General features: G+C 33.6%; 1 protein-coding gene across 1 annotated transcript in view; it reads right to left on the bottom strand.

Moving 5' to 3' along the window:
• The window catches only part of WASL (WASP like actin nucleation promoting factor), a 64,149-nt gene that overhangs the window by 14,954 nt on the left and 29,001 nt on the right, over positions 1-20,194 (bottom strand). The window contains 7 exon segments of the mRNA XM_057730949.1: positions 3,504-3,657; positions 4,489-4,531; positions 5,552-5,720; positions 11,897-11,920; positions 15,884-15,980; positions 17,181-17,267; positions 19,285-19,419. Coding sequence (XP_057586932.1) covers positions 3,504-3,657; positions 4,489-4,531; positions 5,552-5,720; positions 11,897-11,920; positions 15,884-15,980; positions 17,181-17,267; positions 19,285-19,419 — 709 coding nt within the window.

Below are 20,194 nucleotides of genomic sequence, written 5' to 3'. Positions count from 1 at the left end.
AGGGTAAACCCAAGAGGATATGGCATGTGTATATTACGTACACTCCCTGAATAAGACAGTATACCAAATTCTTCCAGCAGATAAAAATATTTCATTTTAATCAATTTAAGGTTTACATTTCAAAAAGCAAGGATATTTGTCTGAACTGGCATTTTTATGATTTAGTTGCTTGTTAATCAAGAGGAAAAGGACCTACTCTATTCTACTACAAAAGGTACTAGTCAATCATTTCCTGTGATTTCACCAAGGACTCTGGAACCATAATCTTCTCTACATACAATCATGTATCTCTTCAGTAGTGAATTAAAGTTCTTTCGAACTGGGAGTAACCACAGTTATTGGAATAATTTGGGATTCAGCTAATACCCATTCAAACAAATACTAAATTACTGCTCAGGCAAAGGAAGAGCCTTAATTTATAGTGAAAAAATGATCAGCTGCACCAAATTTGGGTACAGCACAAGTTCAGCATTTCTATTATCTGAAAAGTGACTGGAAACATCTCTCTAATTTCGTGAGGAAAACATCTACTAGCAACTTTCTATTTTTATAATATGTATTATGCTTACATAGAAAGGAGAGTATGCAAAAGATATGCCATACCCCAAGGTAAAAATGTGAGACTTAAAAAGAAGAACAGAGGAGAGACAGCACAATGTTAGGTTCACATGCACAAAAATGTCTGCTGAGCAGATACCACACACCACTATGAGAAAATCTGGCAGCTTAAAGATTTTCAAAACTCTTGAGTCACCACAAACACCAGAATCAGAATGACAAAGATAGTTTTTAGATATTCAATAAATAAAGTAAAAAGCATGACACAAAAGGTACAACAAATAAAACAGTTCTTACTATCAAAGCTTAGTTAGAAAGCTGTTAGTTACAAAGGAAGAAAGACTGAGGCTTATGGAAAGAAACCTTGTCTTGATGGTACACTATAAAGAAAAGTTGATATACTTAAAAATAATTATTATTTCAGATCAAATTAATATTAAGAGTAATTGGTAGATAACTCTAGATATTTGATATTTAAGGGAATTATAAGCAGAAATTATAAGAATATAAATACAACTAATATTTGAAAGAAATGTAGTATTATAGAATTCAGGAAACACTTTGAAGAACTGTTCTCATGCATTCTCAGCAAGATTAAGCAAACCAGGCAAATATTGTTCAACACAAATTTAAATTTATGGGAATATTGACAACTCCCTGAGTAATCATTTATAAAACTAACAGCATGTTTGCTTACGTTCAGTCCTCCCCACTGCCCCAAATTAATATAAAAAAGTATATTTTATGTAGGTTACTGAAATAATGCCAAGTGCGAAAAGCAATCACTAAAAATAAGTATAACGAATAATAAAAACAACAGTGGTGCTGTAAGAAGTAATCCACACACTTCCAAAAAAATTATCTAAATTACAGATGAAATATGAGCTCTGACTCACAGAGAAATAAATTTCCTTTTTCACCTTAGTATCTATACATCCCAAACATTAGTTTGAATAGAGGGCAGAAAACTTTACTGGATGTTAGATCTGGAGGCAGGAAAAATGAGCTCTAGCTTCTCTGACAATAAATACATGCATAATTTAGTACACTGGGTCAAATAACATCCCCCATACGTACCACTCCATTGTGGTGGACCTAAAGAGCAGATTATTATAAATTAATGGATTTCAAACAATTGCACAGACACACACAAAAAGATATGCTGGAAATCACAAGGTCTACTACTTTTTACAAACTTTATTACATGATTTTCCAAAATAAGTTTCAAGAGATTTGATTCAGGTTTTACAAAATATATTTTTATGACAACTTCATAAACTTCTCCCTCTCTAATTTTTCTTCATACTTCTGAACACATTATATGTTTTGCCTAGAAAACATTTCCTTAATAAATCATTAATCTGTCTTTTTATTCTTCCTCTAAAAAAACATATCTTCTATAAAATCATTCTTGGGTGTCTAAAAGGTTCCACACTGGGAGTTAGATTCTTGAGTATAAGAATCTTGAGTATAAGTTCCCAAAGCATGTTTTTTGTAATGCCTGTGGAATTTTTTTTCTTTGTTTTAGGTAATTCAATTGAGGAAAGACCTTGCCTAATTTGATGTTTTAAAAGCAGCTAGGATAAAAAGCAGTAATAACAAAATTTTAAAAACAAATTCAATCAAGTTAATATAGATAACTCAGTTACAGACATTCAGGTGAGAGGGCAGCAGTATGGACTAGCTAATAAATATCAAGAGTATTTATAAACTTACAAATTCAGAGAGCTCAGAGAGACCCTGTAACTTTGGTATAAGGTGAAGGTGTGTGGTAACAGTGGAGAAAATGAGAGTCAAGGAACAAATTAGGGTCCTTAAGACCTTCCATCACCTGTATACTAACTGTTAACTATGACTCAATTTGACAGCATTTAAAAACAATAATGTTGCTGTGCCCCAGATGCTTTTATTAAAAATCATATGTTAGAAATGTAATTTTTTCACAAAATAAGATAAATTAGCATCATACTAGTTTCAATGGAATGAGCATTCTGTTTACATGAAAGTAATGATGATTATGTACTTGTTTACATATCTGCTGCCACAGTAGACTGTAAGATTTCTGAGGGCAGAAACCATATCTTTATATCTAAATATCCTGAGCAGAGACCAGTGTTGACATAATAATGTTTACTGAATATATGAATGAATGAATGAATGAACATCAGCAGTGAAAAAGATACAGGTTAAGTCAAATACCTAATTTAAAATGACAGTTATATTCTTTAGAAGAATGTTGTGATTAACTGGAGCTTTTATTTTGGTACACTGTCTATCATGAGTTTGCAAAAACTACGAAGAAGAAACCTAACCCCAAATGAATAAGGTGGCAAAAAGATAACTGTCATATTGGAAAACTCAGAGTTAACTGTATTTGCATTTTACTGTGATAATTATTAGGATACGAACAAAAAAAATGGTGACTTAAATAAAATATCAGATCTTAAAGGCTGCAAGTTGTTTGTGTTCTCAGGTACCAAACAACAAATTTTATACTTCAGCCAAGAAAAAAATGTATTTCAAAATAAACAGATTTTTCATTATATACATATATTCCAAAAATGCTTATTATACATTACAGGATTCATGATCATATTTGAATTACCACTTCTGAATTATAAAAACAACTTTGACGGTGGTCTCTAACATTCAGTAAGTGAAATATTACGCAACTACAATTTTTTATTCTAAAACCAAATAGCCAGAAGATTTTGTATGAATTTTCATTAATTTAATATGACTTTTTAATAATAAGAAAAGCCTTGACATGTTTTTTAGTTGTACTGAAATAATGTAAAACACAGTACACTGGGCCAAACTAGTTATCCATAACTTTGAACATTCTGCTTAAGAAAAGGTTCAAATGAATGTATGTGGTTGTCATCCATGAAACTGACTTCAAAAGAAAAAATAGATCAGAATGCCTAAACAGAAATAAAAGTTACCTTGCCTTCGTAGTTCATTTTTAACAGCTTCAACACCTCCTGTTTTTTCAATGAAGTCATATATAACTTTTGATGTTTCTCTGTCTTTAAGTTGTGCCTCTGAGATTCCACACATATCAAAAAGATTCTTCAATTCTGGATCCAAATTATTCAGCTAGAACAGATAAAATAACTGTTAACTATAAAATCTATCCCAAATGATTTTTACTAATCCCTTCATGATTCAGACATCTCTAATGCTCACCTATTTCACCTTGTCCTAAATAAGATTTAGGTATAAATAATTAGAAAAAAACCACAAAAAAAGTAAATCCGTTCAAAAATTTGAGGTCAAGACCCTCTTTATAAGCCAAGACCCTCTTTATAAGCCAAGCACTCTGTACAGTGCCCAACACAAGCAGGCACTCAAAAATATTCCAGTGCTAACACTGTAGTTTTAACGAAAATAACCAAAACAATTTTTGATCTCAATCACAAATATTTTCAAAATAATTTTTCCAAACCCTAATTATCTATCAAATGTTAAATATGTATACTGAGGTAACCAAGTTCCAACTATTTTGGTCACAATGCTATAAATTAATGAATGATGAAACTGCCAAAAAGAATAGTAGAATAAAAAGACCTAGATAATTTTAACAATTGGATATTCAGAATTTGATTACAGTACTTTCCAGTTATTTGGCATATATTCCTCTCAAACGATCACTGTGCATAAATAATTTTCTCCCCTTGGCTTTCAAAACAAAGAGATTTTACATTACAGAAGATAAAACCCAGGAGTTAAAAAAAACTTTCTCTTTAGAGACTTAGCCATCAATGATAGAAGAGTCTATGATTTCAAACCTCAGTGGAACATGAACATAAATACAAGCACATTCAAATCAACATTAGAGTTCACAAAAATGAGTAAAAGTCTAAAGACAGGCCGTGACGTTCCCACATATTTAGAATAATAATATTTATGGCATGAAAAGACACTTACATCAAAGCCAGTATTTGGATCCCAACCAACATGTCCAATGTGCCTAAAGCAGTAGATAGAAAGAAAAAAAAAATAGAAGAAAAAAATGCATAAATGGCATTAAAAACATAATATATATGAAATCCAATCCACCCAGTGAATTTTTGGCTTGAACTAATAGTTCTCATAGACATAATCACACTTAGGGAAAAACTGTACAAGTAGTCAAGAGACCAGGATTCTAGCCCTGGCTCTGCTACTAATCTGAGCCTTAACATTTTTGCACAATCTTTCTAAGCACCATTTCCTGCCAAACTAGCATAAGAACACAAGCACTACATGTATGAGAGGACAGGAATTCTGTAATGAAATAATGAAATAATGCATAAGAGAATGCTTGAAATACATCAAATAAGTACCAAAGGTTTGATGCCTACTATAGACGGAGTGTGTCTTCTGAGAATTCCTATCTTGAGACCTAAACCCCAATGTGATAGTTCTTGAAGATGAGGATTTGGGGAGATAATTAGGTCATGAGGGTGGATCCCCCCAAAATGGGATTGGGGCCCTTAAGAAAGGGGCCCTTAAGAAAGAGGCCCTAGAGAGCTCTCTCACCCTCTTCCAACATGTGAGGACACAGGTGGGCTCTCACAAGACACCAAATCTTGTCTGCCTCCTCCCAGCCTCCAGAACTGTGAGAAATAAATTTCTGTTGTTTATAAGCTACCCAGTCTATAGTATTCTGTTAGCAGCCCGAACAGATTAGGACAATGTCTTTAGGCAATTTCCAAATACCACTTATAGGGAAAAGTGAGCTTTCATTGTCACATCCAACAACGAGTTGAAAAAACAACTCTAATTTTTCTTTTCTGATGGGTGGAAATGTAAATAAATGAAGATTCATAAAAAGTCTATTGAGCAAATTAAAATACTCCAACAAAATTTATAGCTAAAAAAGGTATGCAAGTGATAAATATAAGGGCTCTCCCAAAAAGAAAACAAAACTTTCTAACAATTTAAAAGATCAAGAGCAGAAATGAGTAAATTGAAAATAATGATAAGAATAACAGAAGAACTGTCTTACTGGAAATTGCTTGGTGTTCCAATATCTGCCTTAGTTAATCTTTTCTTTTTAGCTTTTCCTTTTTTCTTTTCTTTGGTATGGGAGATGTTGTTGACTTGTGGACCATAAAATCTATTTGTTGTAATTTCTGGATTTTTTATGTCAACTGTTGCCATGGGTAGATTAGGACCTACAAATAAAGTCAAAATAATATGAAAGGGATATAATTTAAAATAATAATTATTACAATTATAATTTATAATTTAAGTATCTTTTTCTGCAGTAGGACCACTTCATTACTATAAACTATTTAAATTTTAAACTTGTATGGTAATTTTTTATAAATAACTTCAAAAATTCCTAAATTTCAAAAGTCTATAATAAATTCTTAAGCAAATTAGCATAGATACATTATTTCAAAGCAAACTTGTATCTTTATAACATTAAATCTTATGAAGAACACGAATTTTCAACAAGAATTTAAATTTAGTTGACTCGATCCACTAAATTTTGACTAGAACAGCCTCACATCCAACACATTACTCATTGGTAAAGTGGCATACATTATATAAGAAGAGTAAAAGAAAAGAAGCATCTACTTTGTTTTAAATCTAATAAAGAAATCTTACATCTTTATTTCAACTTTATTAGTCTATGAGGAAAAAAATACTTACACAATTATTACTACCATTTTTTCTAAAACTGTCATATTTAACTCAGTAATATTTCCCCCATTATTATACATACACTTTGGCTATCACAAGTATAGAGCTCAAAAATTTAAAATAGAAAAATTCTCCAAACATTCCATCTTCCACAAGGATCAATATTAAAAAGATCTCAGGCATCTTCAGGTATTATTAATAGCATCTTTAGGAGTGATGCTAAATGTAGCACACAAAAATTTGTTTTATAATTCACAAAAGTATTCTTGGTCTTAAAACTATGTCTGAATGAAGCATTAAAAATTCCTTAAAAAATTTAACCAAAGGGCAACACATGTTCCTTAGAGATTCCATTTTAATATATGATTCTCTGACAAACCTTCCTATTAGACCAAATTCCTCTGAGATGATTATATTGACAACTTTTTAAATGTTGTATAAAATATAATCAGTATCGTGCAGAGAAACAGTTAGCAGAGCAGGCCTGAGACTAGTATCTTTAGAAAGGCCTGCTTGCAAGGTTGGCCCTTAGCTGGCATCTAGGCTCTAGGATTTCAAGATGGTTCCCAGTATGCCCTGATAAGATGGGCTCACTGTGTCTCAACTATTTGTGCTAACAGTGTGGTTTATGCTGAACACTGCTTTCCTTCTGGGAGTCCAGAATCTCGGTTTGTGCTAGAAAAAAGATGCCCACGTGACTAGCCCCCAATAAACCCTAGGCACTGAACTTCTTTAGACAACATTTCATGTGTGCTGCAACAATTTATTGCTGGAGAAATTAAGCATATCCCCTGTGACCAATAAGAGAATACTCTTGGAAGCTTGTGTGTGGTTTCCCCCAGACTTAACTCCATATGTCTTTCCCTTTTGTTAATTTTTGTTTCACATCCTTTCACTGTAATAAATCTCTGCCATAAGTACTACTATGTGCTCGGTCCTGCGAGTCTTTCTAATGAATCACCAGCTGGAGGGGTGGTCTGTGGAATCCCCAACACAATCATAGAATGGCAGATAGAAATCCCAAGAAATTATAGGCTAATGTATATTGAGTGATCACTAAATGCCAACTTGACTATAATTGTTCAGTTATGCTGAAAACCTCAAATACATCCTATTCATAAAAGTTGTCTGAAATAAAATGTTTACCTACATGGGAAATTACATGAAACTATCTCCCTCTACTATTAAAGATGAAATAGAGTTAAAATAAAATTATAAACTTTATCAATTTTGAAAGATGTGCAAGATTCAGCTATTTTCCCTCAATATTCAAAGTCCTACTTACATAAGTATGATATGTAAATGTCTAAAAGTTCTACTTATAATTTCATACAAAATCCCATGGGAAGTTGCTCATGTTGGTAAGAAATAAAAATTCTTCTCGGAAAAAATGAAAGCTAGTGAACTATGGATAAACCACTAAAAGATGATTTAGTGTCAAGGAATAATCTGAAAACAACTGGATCAAAAGTTAAAGGTTAGTTAAGCAATATAGAAGGCTTATTAAATAGTAAAGAACTGGGTTTTCAAATTTGTTCAGATTCAAGATTTCAGAGTTCACTGCAGTTTCACAAAATAAGGGACTTCTTAAAAATATCTAGAATTCGAGCGTTAGAGGGTCAAATTGGGGCCATACTAATATCTTCATAGACTTATCTAGTGATCTGTTTTTACTTCTCATTCTTCCCTTTCTGCTTTCTCTCCTTTTATAATTTATCATAACCAATCATCAGCAACACCATCCAAAAAGATGCTGCAAATTATTACTCTCTTATCTTTATACTTAACATTTAAGAACTTAAGACAGATTTATGTAATTCAGAGTTAGACACTCTCTTCCTACATGTCATCCTTCCTGAAATAGGTGTCCAAATACCAATAATAAAGGAAGAATCAGATTCACCATTAAAAAATAACAACAGTTTGGGAATTCCCCGGTGGTCCAGTGGTTAGGATTCTGTGTTTCCACAGCAGGGGGCCCAGGTTCGATCCCTGGTTGGGGAACTAAGATCCCACAAGCCATATAGCATGGCCAAAAAAACCTAAAAACCTACAAAATTTAGCAATTATAATTAGCTTTTAGGAGTAAACAAAAATAAAAATATTTTGATGCTACTTCATTTTATATAAAAGTAACCTGCCATCTCTGAAGAAAGTTCAAAGATGAAGAAGACAGGAATAAAATAAGTGATATGCAGAATGAATACCAAAGTTTCCCCTCCTCCTTTATGCATCTACCAAGCAGTTCATAAAGCTGTGGCATTAGCTACTTAGTGTCATTACACATGAACTACATCAGTATTGGTAAAAACATTATTTAACTGTCTATATAGAAAAATCCAGATTACAGAGTTGTAGAGAAAATTGGTATTAGTTGGGAAAATTAGAGAGTTTTCTAAATCTTTCATTTTATAGATAAAAACTAAGGACAAGAAGAGTCAGGTGTCCTGTCTAAAGTCATACAATTAGTGACAAAGGGGAAGGTGAATTCTGCTATATTGGTCTCTAGTCCACTACTCTTTCTACAAACTATTATACCTTTTACACAGAAGTTAAATGACAAGGTGATTGATAATACTAACTTTACAAATGTATTTTATTTCTTTACCAATTTATCAGTTCTCTTAGTTTGCAGTCCAACAGTTCATCATTCAAGAAATATTTACAAATAACTTTCAAAATTTAGAAAAAAAGGCTTTTTACACATTCAAGAAATTAGGTATTTGGCTATTTCTGTCGACAATAGTTACCTACGTTTTGAAGATGTTAGGAAATAAATTTAAAATACTGCTCTAAAGCTCAATTAAATATTTGTTTCAAAAGTGAAAGACTAAAAAAGTGATAACTTGTGTAAGGCACAGAGTCATTTCCTAATAGAGCTTATGAAAGATATGGGACCAGAAATACTCATTTCCAGTAAAGTTTAATTATTCTATTTCTGAAATTACACTCATCCTAAGAACACGTACTAATATATATTGAAGGGGGCCTTGCCCTTCTTTTTCAAAAAGCAGTCAAATGACTAGTTACCTTCTTCTGATTAAGGACAACTGTCACAGAAAAGGTTTTTTAATATTCTCACTGAACAGCATTTCTAGTTAATTTTAAAACTAAGAGAACAAACTAAAGTCTTCCCCTTAATTACATAAAAAGCAGAGAGCTCTCACCAAGGTAAAAGAGTTGGGAAAAGGTGGCCTAGAGGCCTCTGATGTCAAGCAGTCATGAAGCTGAGAACAAATCATTGGAAAGCGTCTAAGCTAAAAGGTGAGATTCACCAATAAAGAAAAAAAAAGTATGGATTAGGAGTTAATGAGGAAGACACTGAACTGTATTTCAGAAATATATGTTACCTCTACATAAAGTGTCTTTCTAATCGGTACAATTTGAAAAGGTCTGCCAAACTGAACTTCTAAGTGAGGATCTGGGACAAAGCCCCCATACAGACACTGCAAGGCAGTTAAAGTATCCACTGCCACCTAGTGGCAGTGCAGCAAATGCAGAAAATTAATATGCCACCTGCAAAACAGTGTTTTCCACACCATGCGGAGAGCAAGGCAACCAACTGCACAGCAAGAAAAAATATTAAAACTTCTATTAACAACTATTTTATGTATATTTTATAAATAAGTATGCAAATACTGTCAAAACATGCTGTATAATTTTGCATTTTAACAATACCATGTTTTTAACTCTGTTTATTTAATGGAAAAGAGTTTGGGACCATTGTACCAAAGGGTTAAAACTTTAGATCTAGAGATTTAAAACCAAGAACAATCTCAGAGAAAGAAACTACATTTAATAATGAGTATCTCTCTTACTAGGGGTAATAAATTTGTAAGACACCACGGTTATAAAGAATATACAAATTCTATTTCATAGGTTAGGTGCCTCTTCAAAAATATATTTTATATGTATTGAAAAGACTAAATTTTTAAAAATCATAAAGTATTTACATCCTTAACTTTAATTACATTATCTGTACAACATCTACACTTTATACTCTCCGGTAACTTTCCCCAAAGATGCTACCACTAGGAAGCCTTCTAACAAATAGTTTAAAAAATTAAAAAAGATATTAAAATACTGAGCACACAGCAAGGGAAAAATCCTACCACCACATTAAAGGTTCACAGGTGAAGGACTTCTGGCTCAGCTGTTCCTGCTTCCTTTGTTTCTGCAACATACTAGCTACGTACCTCAAGGCACATTACTTACCCATTCTCTCTCTATGTCTCAGTTTCTCCTTCAAAATCATTTTTACACAGCACAGTGGTTAAGGGGCCAGGCTCTGGAGTTAGAACACTTGAGACTGAATTCTGCTCCACTTTCCTAGTTTTGTGACCCTGAACAAGTTACCTATCTATGCCTGTTTACTCATCTAAAATAGGGATAATAGCAGCTACTTCATATGGTTTTTGGACAGTGCCTGGCAGGTAGTAAATGATCATTAAATAGTATCTGCTATTACTATCACTGTCATTATCTTCATCATGACAACTAATACTGATTAAGCACCATGCTAAACACTTTGATTGCTTCATTCATCTCCAAGCAATCCTATAACGTATTAAACATTTCCATTTAAAAGAGAAAGTCAAAGTTTACAATGCTTGGCACATGGTAAGCACTACTGAAGGTAGTCAGATTTTTAAAAAATTATAATAAGGTAAATAATCCAAAATTTAATACAGCAATATTTGGTTCATGTTTTTGTATCAGGAAAACAAATTTAAGGAGAAAATCAGAAGGCAATATGTTGGTCTAAAAGAAACAAAAACCAACAACTGTCATATATTAAGAACTCTGTACTACATTAAAAGTTTCCCTGAATAATCATTCTAAATTCTGACGAGAGAATTTGAGATGCCTTTAAAAAGCAGCAGTTATATTCCCCATTCTAATGAAGGTTCCTGGAGCAATGGTTCTTTACTATCACAGGGTCAGGGATCCCATTTCAACATGTACAACATCTACACTTTATAGTGTAGCCATGGATCCTCTCTCCCCAAAGAAAAGAACACATATAATATTTAGCACACAGTTCCAGTGAGGGCTTATGGGGCCCAGGATGAGACTCCCTGCCCTAGAGATCTGCGACTTTGTCCTTTATATCTTGGTATTCTGCTTGTATTCTCTGGTATAAATATAGATATTTTAAATAAATGAACCTACATTACTTCAAGTGTTCATAATCAAATTAAGGAGGATTATGTACAGCTACTATGTGTTCTAAACACATCAGCACAACAAGCACAGCTTCTATTTGTTTAAACACACCAGAATAGCTAAATGTTCATTCTGATAAGGGCTAGTTTCGTATTCCCAGTATGAAATAATATTTCGAAGTAAGAAAAAAAAAGACAAACATGAAAGTAGGAAATGAATATGCTTGATAACATCTACTGCTTTTAAGGAAGACATTAAAACCAGTTGTACAATTCTGAACTTAACTGTGAAAAAGGAATTAAGATATCAGTGATACTGATCTTCACCCTATGTAGTCTTTCCTCATCCTAGAAAAAAGCCAAAGAATAGTACATTTCTAAGTCCCACCTGTTATTTATTTTAAAATAAGAACACAATAAACTACAGTATTTAATCATAGATATTAAATACTAGGTATTAATGTATGATACATGTTTCTACAAGGATTAAATTATAACCTAAGATCTTTTTGATCAAGAATTATCAAAGAGCTTACCATTTGGGGGGTCTCGTCTTTTCTCTGTTAGGAAATAAATTAAAAGAATATAATTAGACATATGTAATGCAAAAATAAACTTAAAAAATTAACTCATTTAAACTGGGTGAGTCAAAAATTATCCACACTCTGGCTGTAGAATTTAATTTAATTAACTTTTAGAAAAGACAAATACATCATTTTTTGACATAATCTCCTTCCTTTTCAATACACTTTGTCCATCTGTCAAGAAGCTTCCGTATTTCCTTATTAAAAAATGTTTTAGGCTGAGCTGCGAGCCACGAATGCACCGCTGTCTTCACTTCTTCAATAGAAGTGAATCTTCGTCCTCGGGGCTGCCTTCAGGGAGCCAAACAGGTGGAAGTCCAACGGAGCAAAATCAGGACTATAGGGAGGATGCTTTAACACCTCAAAGTTTTTGCAGAGTGTCGACAGTGTGGGCAGAAGTGTGTGCACGTGCACGCCCTCAGATCACAAAAAACGAAATCACTGCACGCTACTCTTCTTTCGTGCAAAATCACAAGAGGGGCATCTGCTTTTGCTTGCACCACAGTTACAAATGAACTGATAGAACATGTTCACACCTGCATGGCAATGATTGGGGAGACAGTAGCCTTGAACAGAAAGCACTGATAAGACAGTGCGTCCAACAGAAGTTTTAACATAACCAGAGTGCAGGTAATTTTTGACTCACCCTCGTAGCTAACAAGAGTTTCTCTGAGGAACTGACATTTGAGCAGACATCTGAATAAATCAGGAGAGGGAACAACATATTTAAAGGCCCTCCAGAGGGTACAGCATGAAGGAACACCATAATACCGGACTGCAGTGAACCAAAGGAAGAGTGGAAGGAGGGAAGTCCGAAGGAGAACCAGGGAACTGGAACATGTAGGACCCCCCAGGTCATGGGTTAAGGAATATAGACTGTATTCTCTTTATGACAGGAAGCTCTTACAGAGTTCTGAATAGGGGAACTGACATGATTTAATCTGTGTTTTTACAAGTTTTGCTTGGTTACGATGTGGAAAAGAGCTAGCAGGGGTATACAGTGACAGCAGGGAGACGCGTGAGTTAGGGTCATTCAGATGACAGACGATGGTGGCTTGGATTAGGGTGGTAGCAACAGGGGTGGTGAGAAACAGATCCAGGACGTTTTGAAGGTAGAGACAATGGGACTCACTGATAGGGTTTATGAAGAACCATCGTGAGCCAGAGTGACATGGTGGAGCCCATGTCTTTTACTGGGATGGGGAAGACTAGGAGAGGAGTAGGAGCAGGTCTAACTGGGGTTGCAGAACATGGATCAAGTGCTCTGCTCACACACACTACGTCTGAAGGCTATTCTGACACTCAACTAGAGTACACAAGTCTGAAGGGGAGAAGTCAACAGGGCAGATAAAACTTTGGGGGTCAGCAGCATACAGACAGTATTCAAAGCTATGGGGCTGAATGGAAGCATGAAGATAATGGGAATACCCAGAGATGCCTGAGCACCGGGGCAGACCAAAATAATACTGAAAAACTACAGCCAATTAAATAGGAGTAATACCAGGAGAACTTCTTTCACTGTTTGCATTCATACTCATATCAAGTTTGACATAATTTGGGTTTCAAGAAAAGTTCAAAAGTGGTTGAAGAATTTTCAACAAATACAATTTCCACAGATTTTTTTAATACAAAATTTTCCAAAATTATAAGACTAACATCCATAAACAATAATATAATAAAATATTTAGTTTATAATTAGCCACAATCCTAAAATTAATAGGCTTTAACTGAGGGACTCATGGAAAATCCTGGCAATGGGAAATATGAATGTATCACTCCATCTGGTGGTCTGATGAAGTAACTTTCTAAAACATTGGATGTAAGTATGTCCTACCTATGTCACTGAATGTCAAATCTCAAATTCCCAAGGTGATGTTACCTGTGCATCCAGAGAGGAAATACTTCTTAAATTGGTGGTGACACAAATATGGAAACATGCTGAGATAATGTAAAGTTCAGAGTATAAGTTCTAAAAAGCAATTCCTTAGAAACATGACACGATCCTGGCTTCAGAGCCATTCTTATGAAAAAGAGAAGGTTTGGCTGAACTAAGAAGAATGTGAGCTAATGGTGTGAGGTATTTGCTGGAAACAGTAGCAGAACAGTGTTTAATCATATCAGGGGACATTTTTAGTATCACAGTACTAGTTATAACACTATTGGAATACTGTGTTCAAATCTGGACACATTTGAAGCTTGACCATTTTCTCAAATCTGGATCATCTGAAGAAGACATAAAAATCTATAGTGCATTCAGAACACAGTATACAGAATGACGAGTCTATAAATTATATCACGTGAGGAATAAGAAACTGGAACTGGTTAAAATAAAGTGAAGGCCTAAGGAGGGCATGGCAGATGGCTCGCAACATTAAATGGCTAATGGAAAGAAAACAGCCTAATTCTCTGTTGCTCCAAAAGTTGGAACTCATGCATCTAAGTTAAAGAGAGGTGAGACTGAAGGTTGACTTGGCATGGAGGGCTACTCAACAATGAATCAGCTGTCTCCGGTATGTTATGATCTTTCTGTTTCTGAAACACTATGCCTAAAAGCTTAGGAACTGTATAAAACAGAATTCCTGCACCAGGCAAAAGACACCTTTAAGTGACCTACCTATTTCAAAGTTAATTATTCAATATTTTAAGAAGTATTTTTTACTCTTTTTTTACATTGAAAATGTCATGTAGTGTGACTAAAAGAAGTCCCAGGGAGCCCCTGGCCTGGCACCACAACATGTCATTGAAATAAGAACTGAACCATAAATCATTCCACGGAATTAAATTCTTCCACAGCATGGAATCAAGCGGTAAACACTCTTGGCCCCAAAAGAAGTAACAACAAACAACAGGCTCCTAATAATTCCCCTATTTACTCATTACAAGGGGGATATAACAGGATGGCAGTAGTGAGGCAACAATGTAGTTTGTTTTACTTTCATTTTTACATTACCTCCCTTTTGGAAACCCATTAAAATAACAATAAATATGTATAAAATGTAATACATGCATTTACATTCCTATTTTCCAGATCCAGTGCCTTCCTTCTTCTTGACTTATTCCCTCTTACTGGTAAAGCACATCCTTGAATACAGTGATTTTGAAACTGGGGTAACGTATACTTCGATGTACAGAAAGACTTTTCAAGGAACATTTGGGCACGGCTAGTTTTAAGGGGATCTATTTGCTGATATCAACTCCCAAACGTTATTTCTCCTAAAAGTGATCTGCTTAAGAAGATGATTTTGGAGCAGTTCACCTTTCCTAATCACCCTTCTCCCACTTTACAACAGAAAGGCCTGGTATTTGACTGTTGTCAAATAGTTCTACATCAATGAATTTAAAGTTTTATACTATCCTGAATCACTCTCTAATTGTCTTATGTATATTAGAGTCTCATGCATTAAACTAAGTTCCTTATGATTTTATAATATACAACATTAGGGACAAAATAGAGGCAAGGCAATGTTTACACATCTTGTTTGTGACTCTGCTTATCTGCTTCCAGGCTTGCCTAAAGTCTTTGTTCACAAACTATAAAATACTTTTTTAAATGTAAGTTACAAAATAATGCCATAAAAATGCAAATTTAAGTCAGTATATATAAAATGCTACCAACAACAAAGGTTACTGGAATGAGTTCTTTAATAAATCTGAAAAAAATCAGCTCTCACTAAAGACTATCTCTTTTAAGGTAAGGATTAGCAACCTGTTTTTTTACAAAGGGCCACAGAGTAAATACTTTACGTTTTGTGCACCATATACTCTTTGCCATAACTATACAACTGTGTTGTGGAAAAAAAGCAGCCAAAGATAATATATAAACCAACAAGCATAGCTGTTTTTCAATAAAACTTTATTTACAAAAATAGATGGCAGGCCAGATCTGTCCCATGAGCCATAGCAAGCTCCTGTTTTAAAGAAACTTAAAATAAAGTTTACCAGATTTCCTTTGTCGCCGGCCCAACAAGTCTGTAACTGCTTTACGGAATTTTTTTGCTTCTTCTTCATTGGCAAAATTAAGAGCAACTTGACAGGTCTGAAATATTTTCATCAAAAAAGGTAAACAACAATACCCACAAATTTAGCTTTGCTTAACAAAAAAGTTAATAACTAACAGAAGTACATTTCTGAAGAAGGAAAGTTTCATTTTATTAGCAGACAAGAACTTTCTTTATGACCTGATTAACTTAAGAAGGCAAAAAGCATAGAGAAGGTAAAGTAAAAGATTACTATTGGAGAGATAACCTATCACAGTAGACACTCAAATGTTAAATACTTCATCTTCAATTAAAAACAAAACAAAACAAAATAGTAAATAGAATCTGATCCTTCAACAGAGCTCTGTAAGCATTTGGATTTGAAAAGGCAAACACAGGAAACACTGATCAAATGCACATCAACTCTTATCTTTTGTATGTTTTTATTTTGCAGCTTAATTACATGTACTATTTAAATTATAACTAATTCATGTAAATTATTAAAAGTGTGGAAACACACTGACATTATTATGGCATTCAGTCCACACTTTTATATATGTACATATATTTATATGCAATCAGGAAAAATATGAAAAACAACAAATGAAGAAGAGAATACTTTCTGAAAAGACGGATATACCATCTAATCCAACCTTTTACTGTAAAAATTTAGGAAAACAAATATGAAAACAAAGAAAATTAAAGTCACCCACAATCCAGTCACTCAGACAACTCCTATGAGTATATGGTATAAAAATCCTTCTAACATTGTCCCCAAGCATAGGCAATACGTTTTTAAAATTCTGGTTTTTTTCCCTTGTGTTTTAGTACTCTTCTAGGTCATGAACTATTCTTTCACAAAATAATTTGAAAGGCAATACAATCTTCAATATTTAAAAGTTACCATGGATTGGTGGTTTCATTTTCATAGATAAGAAAACTAAAACTCAGAGAGGTTAAACTACTTGTCCAAAGTCACAGAGAGGTTAAACTATTTGCCCAAAGACAGAGAAGATGAAAAAACAAGCCTCTTTTCTACAAACCAAATTACATTTACAGTACTCTTTGAAACCCTTTTTTTTCCCCTTAAAATCTTAGCCATTGCTTCCTATTAAGCCATAATCTGTGAAGAGGCTTTTAAAAGTAAAATAATTCTTTATATTTTATACAATGTTTACACAAAAAACTCATAAATACTTTCCATAGACAAATATAAAAGCAATTACATTAAACAGGGCAGTAAAGGAAATATGACTTACATCTCCAGCAAATGTATGAAAATATCCTCTAGGACTATTATATACAAAGTTATTGTATAGCTCTTGTTCCCACAATAGTTTCCCATCCTAGACAAAAGTAAAAGTTAAAATAAGAGTTACCAATAAGAAAACCTCTAGGAATTTAAAAAAAAAAAGGAATAAAAACAAAGCAGGTGACATATTAAAGGAACTGTTTATATTAATAACAGCTTTTACATTCACACAGACCACATATATGTATAATACATATGTAACATATCATATAATTTAGTCAGCAGTAACAAAACTAAATACTGGATAATGTTTCTTTCATAAAAACTACATATCAAGTGAGTTGAATTCAGTATGCTAAGATATAATCTCATCAGCCAAGCATTTCCAAATATAGTTACTTGGTCAAATACATAACTAGAACAATTACTAGATCATCAATGTTAGATGAAAGGGGTAGGATATTTTTGTACATGCACTGATCATCAATGAATACTTCCATCAGCAGTACTTAGACTGTATGCTATAAAATATTACAGGAGGACTTCATTCTCTTTTCCTCAATTCTGTAGCTGCTGGGAGGGTCAAATATACCTTCTCTGTATTGCTCATTAACAATCTTCGAATTCCTAACTTTTGCAGAGTGGTCTCCTAATTAAACATTGTTACATAAGTAGTATCAATCATGTGCAGAGAGATACTGATGATTAAAGTGCACCAAGGTTAAACTAAGGTGAAGGGATCCATGGGCGATTGTGATTGTCATAACGACAGCCACTGTATCGACAGCCGTAGTACAAGAAATATAATTAACCTTAATACCAAAGGTAGCTAATTGCAAGTATTTAGCAATGGTTATCTATAATTGGAGATGAATGGTTACAGAAATATAATCATCGCCCTATTCTGAAATGCAAGGTTCCACCTAGACCACAATTTAAAAATATTTTAAAATGCTGTACACACATTATGATCATTATAAAGGAATCCCTTTCTTCTCAGTGGAGTTATATGTATATTTGCTTTCTAAACAGTGCTTCTCCTTGGTGATAAGAAATATATCAAAGGACTCAGGAGTGTCTTTTAAATTATGCATGTATTCCCCATCCCCCAGAATCACTGCCGTAGTAAGCTACTGTTAGTAACAGGAATATGCCACATGTCTCAGCTGTCTTGGGGTATGGAGAAGTGGATGTTACAAATTACTAATTTATAAAGTGCAGTAACTTAAATCTCATTTAATCTCAGGGAAATACTCTGCAACAGATCCAGATGGTTATCCCATTTTATAAATAAATAAGCCAGGAGCCCAGAGAAGTAAAACAGTTTGATTACAATCTATCTAACCATAAGTATCGTCCAGGAGTTCAAAGTCAGTTTTATTTGTTTGTAACTACAATCCCATGATACTTATCCCCACAGATAAATATTAAGCAAGGAGGCTTACCCACAGAAAAGATTTTAAAAGATAAATGGAGAGTTCATCTCAGCAAAAATATTATTTTTACAGTGACTATCAGAGATGAATTCCTAACAAAGGACATCCAATCTAAGACAATGTTAATTTATGTTTGAGAGTGACGGATACAAAGCTGTGAAAATCTGAACATACCTATGTTGAGAAACAACATAACATGGGTAGCAAATACATTATTATAGATACTGTACAATGATTTAAACCTGGGCCACTGCAAATAAGTACACACCAAGCTAAATATACTTTTATAGTTCCCTGAAAGAACTATATATGCTAGTCTGTAATGGACAGGATGGAATAAAGAGTATCAACAGAAAAGCAGAATGTGGGAAAAGCCCAAGCCCCAAAGGAATAAAAACAGACAAACCAACAAAACCTTTAATGTGCAGATAGATAAACTGGAGAACTACTCATGCTCTGGTTTAGGATGTTTTCCCAATTTGGTCACAATGCCCATGCTTCAATATCTAATACCAAAAAAAAAAAAAAAAAATCTAATACCAAGTTTCACTCTTCTAATATTAATTTAAGTATAATTTATATATTACATACAGGGTAAACAAATATATACTAAATTATAATTGAGGTAGAAAGTCTAATCACCTACAGTTTAAGTGGAAGCAAAACAAAACTCACCTTGATATCAAATATTCTTAAAAAATAAGATCTCTGTGGATTGTCCTTAACGAGACAAGCAACACCACTGCACTTCTTTGACCACATACAGTTCCGATCTGCTGCATATAACTGTACCACTGCTGAAGACATAGTCTGCAAAATATAAAATTTATAGCCATTACGTTCAAAATAACACCAGGATAACCACAGCCTCTGCTAATACTTTGACTGCAATCTCGTGAGAGACACCAAACCAGAACCGCCTGCCAAACTGCTCCTAAATTCTGGACCCGAAGAAACAAAGAGGTAATAAACACTGATATTTTAAGCTCTTTTTTGAAGTATTTATTATGTAGAAATAAATAACTAATACAATACGTATACTAAAAATAATTATTGAAAGCTAACATTCATTGAGGCTTAAATGTGTAAGGAATGTGCTAATAAGCACTTTTAAATATAACTCAATTTTTATTACTATTATAACCTCATTTTATGCTTGAGAAACCCAAGGTTAAAGAGGATAAATAATCTGTCCAATATCACACAGCTGAGGTGCGGAGTTGAAATTCTACTTCAGACAATTTGTGACTTCAGATGCTGTATTCTTACTCCCTGTACTACATACTGTTTTCCAATAAAATGAACATTTGAGCAACAAAGTAGTAGTATTAGTAAAGTCTGACTTCCATAAAGCAGTTAACTACTTAAGTACAGGTACTAAGTCAAACCTGAAAGCAAGACTTATGTTTACTAATTACCCTGCTGGACACTGAACATATTATCATATTGGAAGAAAAATCTTTTTTCTTTCTTTTTTTTTTTCAGATTTTTTTTTTTTTTGATGTTGACCATTTTTAAAGTCTTTATTGAATTTGTTACAATATTGCCTCTGTTTTATGTTTTGGTTTTTTGGCCACAAGGCATG

Source organism: Hippopotamus amphibius, chromosome 4 (genome assembly GCF_030028045.1).
Source record: "Hippopotamus amphibius kiboko isolate mHipAmp2 chromosome 4, mHipAmp2.hap2, whole genome shotgun sequence".
NCBI lineage: Eukaryota > Metazoa > Chordata > Mammalia > Artiodactyla > Hippopotamidae > Hippopotamus > Hippopotamus amphibius.
Note: the sequence above shows the minus strand (reverse complement) of the source record. Positions and strands in the feature narration are given on the sequence as shown.